The 5,197-nt window shown below is 38.4% G+C and overlaps 1 protein-coding gene across 1 annotated transcript in view; it reads left to right on the top strand.

Annotated features, from left to right (window-relative positions):
* BUB1B (BUB1 mitotic checkpoint serine/threonine kinase B) overlaps positions 1–5,197 on the top strand; it is a 74,863-nt gene that overhangs the window by 55,881 nt on the left and 13,785 nt on the right. Inside the window, exons 13-14 of the mRNA XM_014534776.1 lie at positions 774–834; positions 952–1,057. Of these exons, the coding sequence (XP_014390262.1) occupies positions 774–834; positions 952–1,057 (167 nt within the window). The remainder of the gene's footprint in view (positions 1–773; positions 835–951; positions 1,058–5,197) is intronic.

Genomic DNA, 5,197 nt, shown 5'->3' on the forward strand with positions numbered 1-5,197 from the left:
CGGGCCTCTAGTCCTATATAATAAAGAGGTGATATGCAAATTAACCCTCACGCCATCACAATATGGCTGCCTATGACCAGGCCGGCAGGGGGTTAGTGAGGGATGACCAAACGACCAAACAAGCAGGCTGCGTGGGGTGACCAAGCTAGCAGGGGGGGGAGTGAGGGACAGCCAAACAACTGAACAGCAGGCTGGCAGGGGGGCCATGAGGGGCGACCAGGCCAGCACGGGGAGCAGTTGGGGGCAACCAGGCAGGCAGGCAGGCAGGCAGGTGAGCGATTAGGAGCCAGCAGTCCAGGATTGTGAGAGGGGTGTCCGACTGCCAATTCCCAGAATCGGGCCTAAACCGACAGTCGGACATTCCCCAAGGGGTCCTGGATTGGAGAGGGTGCAGGCTGGGCTGAAGGGCTGTGCATGAATTTCGTGCACCAGGACTCTAGTTCATTATAAAAAACAAAGTTGTCTTTCTGCTTTCAAACAGTACAAAATATTAATTGATCTAGTTGCCTTGAAGAATAGAGCGTTTACTCTAAAGCAGCAGTTCTCATCCTGTGGGTCGCAACCCCTTTGGGGGTCGCCTAAGACCATCGGAAAACACATATATAATTACATATTGTTTTTGTGGTTAATCACTATGCTTTAATTATGTTCAATTTGTAACAATGAAATTGGGGGTCACCACAACATGAGGAACTGTATTAAAGGGTCGCGGCATTAGGAAGGTTGAGAACCACTGCTCTAAAGAGTATAAATCTAGTCTCTTTTTTCTATAGGTCCCAGTGTACCTTTCTCCATTTTTGATGAGTTTCTTCTTTCAGAAAAAAAGAATATCAGGTTTGAGTATTTTTGTTTTGTTTTGACATTTTAAAGTTTTCTATTTTTATAATTGAGAGTTTACTGTTATCTCTGTCAACAGAAAAATATTGTTAAATGGAATGTGTCTTTTTATAGTCCTCCTACAGATCCTCCACGGGTTTTAGTCCAACGAAAACCCCTTGCAGTTCTCAAAACATCAGACAGCATCAATTCAAATGAAGATGTGTCTCCAGATGTTTGTGTAAGAAGTATTCCTAAGATAATATAAGTAGACTAGTGGATTGTTTCATTCAATTCTCAAAAAAAGTTTAGGATTCAAGTGAAAATTACTGACTTGAAAAAAGCACTGGCCAGTTTTATTACCTCCCTCTCTTTTTCTAAAAATCAATTTTAAAAAGCACATGGAAAGATGTTCAACATTATTAGTCAGAATCAAAACCACAGTGAGATACTAGGATAAGCACTAGGATGGTTATAATAAAAAAAGACAGAAAATAACAAGTGCTGGTGAGGATATTGAGACATTAGAACATTTATACATTGCTGGTAGAAATGTAAAATGGTATAGCCACTTTGTACAACAGTTTCTCAAAATGTTAAACCTAGAGTGACCACATTATCAGAAATTCTCTCCTAGGCTTATATCCAAGAGAATTAAAAACATACATTAACACAAAAAAACTTGTACATGACTATTCATAGCATTATTCATGATAGCCAAAAAGTGGAAACCCAATGTCCATCAACTGAGGCATGGATAAATAAAATGTTGTATATTCCTACTGTGGATTATTATTCAGGCATAAAAAAGAAAGAGGAACTGATACATCTTATAATATGGTTGAACCTTGAAAACACTTCATTAAGTGAATGAAGCTAAACACAAAAGACCACATATTATACGATTCCATTTATATGAAATGTCCAGAAGAGGCAAATTCATTAAAAGAGAAATAAGCCCAGCTGGCGTGGCTCAGTGGTTGAACATCGCCTATGAACCAGGAAAGCACGGTTTGATTTCCAGTCAGGGCATGCAGGAGGCCATGGTTGCTGGCTTGATCCCCAGTGTAGGGCATGCAGGAGGCCACCCATTAGTGATTCTCATCATCTATGTTTCTCTCTCTCTCCCTCTCCCTTCCTCTCTGAAATCAGTAATAAAATATATTAAAAAACAAACAAAACAGAAACTAGATTAGGGATTTCCAGGGGATGGGGATAAGAGGTTAGAGGAGTTAGAGAGTGACTGCTAATGGGTATGGGGTTTATTGGGGGGGGGGGGGGGGTGAAAATGTTCTGGAGTTAGATAGTGGTGATGATTGTACAACCTTGTGAATATGCTAAAAACCACTGAAATGTACACTTTAAAGGGTGATTTTTTTTGGTATGTGAATTATATCTCACTTTTTTAAAGTGGGGGGGGGGAAGTATTGTGTTAAAAGCCTTAAGCACTTTTTTTTTAAGTAACATAGCAAAGAATCATTGTTCTTTTTATATAAAATGCTTTTTGTGGCAATAGAAGAGTTATGTGACCAACCATTTGACTTTAGTAATGTTCTGTTTTAACCACTATGGATTAGTGACATGACTAGTTTATAAAAATCCAAGTCAAAGTAAGTAATTTTATCATTGACATTTCATTGAAGTTTTAAGCAAGAAATTCATCCCTGTCTTCAAACCAGCATCTGGAAACTTGTCTTGAGGTGGAAGAAAGTGGAATATGTTTAATCTGAAAATTTGACAGAAAACAGAGTGGCTAGAATGAGTTAAAGCAGTGTATTCTCCATATCCTAGGGAATGAATCACTTGGGGAAACTTTCTAAACATGTTTTTCCCCATTTACTTCTTTATTGAGGTATATTTTACATCCAGGAGACTGAACACATTAATTGTACAGCTAGATGAGTTTTTACATGTGTGAATATTTTTGCAATTTCCACCTAGATCAAGATGTAGACAATTTTCTAGCAACAGAAGAGAGTAGGGAGCCATTTATGACGGCAGGTGCTCAGGCCCCATTCTACCTATACTGAATTAGAATTTCTAGGGATGAAGTCCAAGCATATATTTTTTAAAACTAATTTATTGGGGTGGCCAGTCAACAAAACAAGCATGTCTTTTTGTTTGTTTTAAATACTCTCCCAGATAATTCCGATAGTTTACTGACCACTATGAAAAGTTAACAGTGTAGAATAGTAATTATATACTGTGTTCCTGAGAATACCACCAGAGAAGCTATGAAAAGGTAACAGTGTAGAAAAGTAATAATTATATACTGTGTTCCTGAGAATACCACCAGAGAACATAATGAATGGATAGGCTGGATTTGGAGGTTGTAGTTCTAGGTTCAGCTGTTCGGAAATGGGCTGAATTATTAAAGGAGTCTCTCTTAATCTAGTTTTGGGGTTTTATTTATTTATTTTTAATATGTTTTTATTGATTTCAGAGAGGAAGGGAGAAGGAGAGAGAGATAGAAACATCAATGATGAGAGAGAATCATTGATCGGCTGCCTCCTGCATGCTCCCAACTAGGGATTGAGCCTGGGCACGTGCCCTCATCTGGAATCAACATGACCTTTTGGTGCATGGGATGACACTCATCCAACTGAGCCACACGTGCCAGGGGTAAACTCTCATTTTTATAAAACAAAACAAAAATAGAACAAACACATAAGGAGGGCTATATCAATGTTAATAGTAGTCATCTCTTGGTGGCAGAAATGGGTAGTTTTGCCTTTTAAACAATTATTTATATTTGATTGCTTCTATAAGAAACATGTTTGTTAGTTTTTAATAGAAAAAAGTCATTACCCTGTCCTCTCTCATCAGCATCAAAGTTTATGTTGTGACAGAGACTTGCAAAATCATGTCCTGATACTACGGAAGTCCGCAGGCCGATGCTCTGTCCACTGAGCCAAACTGGCTAGGGCTCTTGTTTCTTTTAGATGTACCTCTCACCTCTACTTACAAATGTTGTCAGAAATTTAAAGTATATGTCAAATTGATCACCTAGGAAATTAATATCTAGCATCCACAAGGGTTAAATGAAATAGGCACTTTTGTATACTCCAGGTAAATGTGTAAAGTAGTACCATCTCTCTGAGGGCAGTATACCGTATGTATAAAGACCCTTAGTGTTCATAACCTTTTGTTTGACCTGATAATCCTATTTTTAGGAATTATTCCTAAGATATTAAGATATTCCTAAAGACTTAAATATATAAGGATATTTAAAATAGTTTTATAATAGTAAAAAACAGGGAATAATCTAAAAAAATTTGTTGACTTCTGATAGACCCACAGTGTGATCATATTGTGTTTTGTTTTGTTTTTAACTGAACACTTATATACTCTTAATTGTTCCACAACATTATTTAGGTATTTCATGAGTTCAGAATCAGTAATTACAAGCAAGGTGAGCCCATATTTCTGCACTCCAGTAAAGGTTTTAGAAGGATATATGCCACACTGATATACAATGCTGTGGGGTTTTTTTTTTAATCATCACCCAAGAATACTTTTTCCACTGATTTCTAGAAAGAGTGGAAGGGGAGAGTGGTCATATTGTTTTTAAAGGATTTTTAATAGCACAGAAAATATGCTAAAAATATAATGCATAAGAATAATATCTACAGTCCTAGCTGGTGTGGCTTAGTTGGTTGAGCATTATCCCATGCACCAAAGGTCACTGGTTCGATTCCTGGTCAGGGCACATAACCAGGTTGTGGTTTTGGACCCAGTTGGGGTGCATATGGGAGGCAACTGATTGGTGTTTCTTTCTCACATCATCAATGTTTCTCTCTCTTTCGCTCTCATTTCCTCACTCTAAAAAAATCAATAAAAACATTTTTTTCAGCACAATATATACAGTTGAACCTTAACATAAATTTGAACTGTCCAGGTCCATTTATACATGGAATCATGGAATTTTTTTCAGTATACAGTTGGTCCTCCATATGCCCATGTTTTACATTCACAGATTAACCAACCAAACAGTATTTTTCATCCGTGGTTGGGAATCTATGAATGGGGGAGGCCAAATATATGCATTATTCTATGCCATCCTATCTAATAAAAGACAAAAAGGGTAATTGACCTTACCTTAGCTACACTTCCCATTGGCTAATCAGTGAGATATGCAAATTAACCGCCAACAAAGATGGCAGCTGGCAGCCACGCAGCTGAAGCGAGCAGGAGGCTTGCTTGCTCCAGTGATGGAGGAAGCCAAGGTTACCTGCCTGCTGCGGCCCGGCTCTGGGCTCCGAAAGCAACAAAGTTTCAATTATAGAAGCTAAACAAACCCCAGATACCTGCTTTCAGCTGGCCGTGGCCACGGAGCCGGCTCTTAGCTCCAGTGACAGCAACAAAGTTTCAATTATAGAAG

This window comes from Myotis brandtii, unplaced genomic scaffold (assembly GCF_000412655.1).
Source record: "Myotis brandtii unplaced genomic scaffold, ASM41265v1 scaffold133, whole genome shotgun sequence".
NCBI lineage: Eukaryota > Metazoa > Chordata > Mammalia > Chiroptera > Vespertilionidae > Myotis > Myotis brandtii.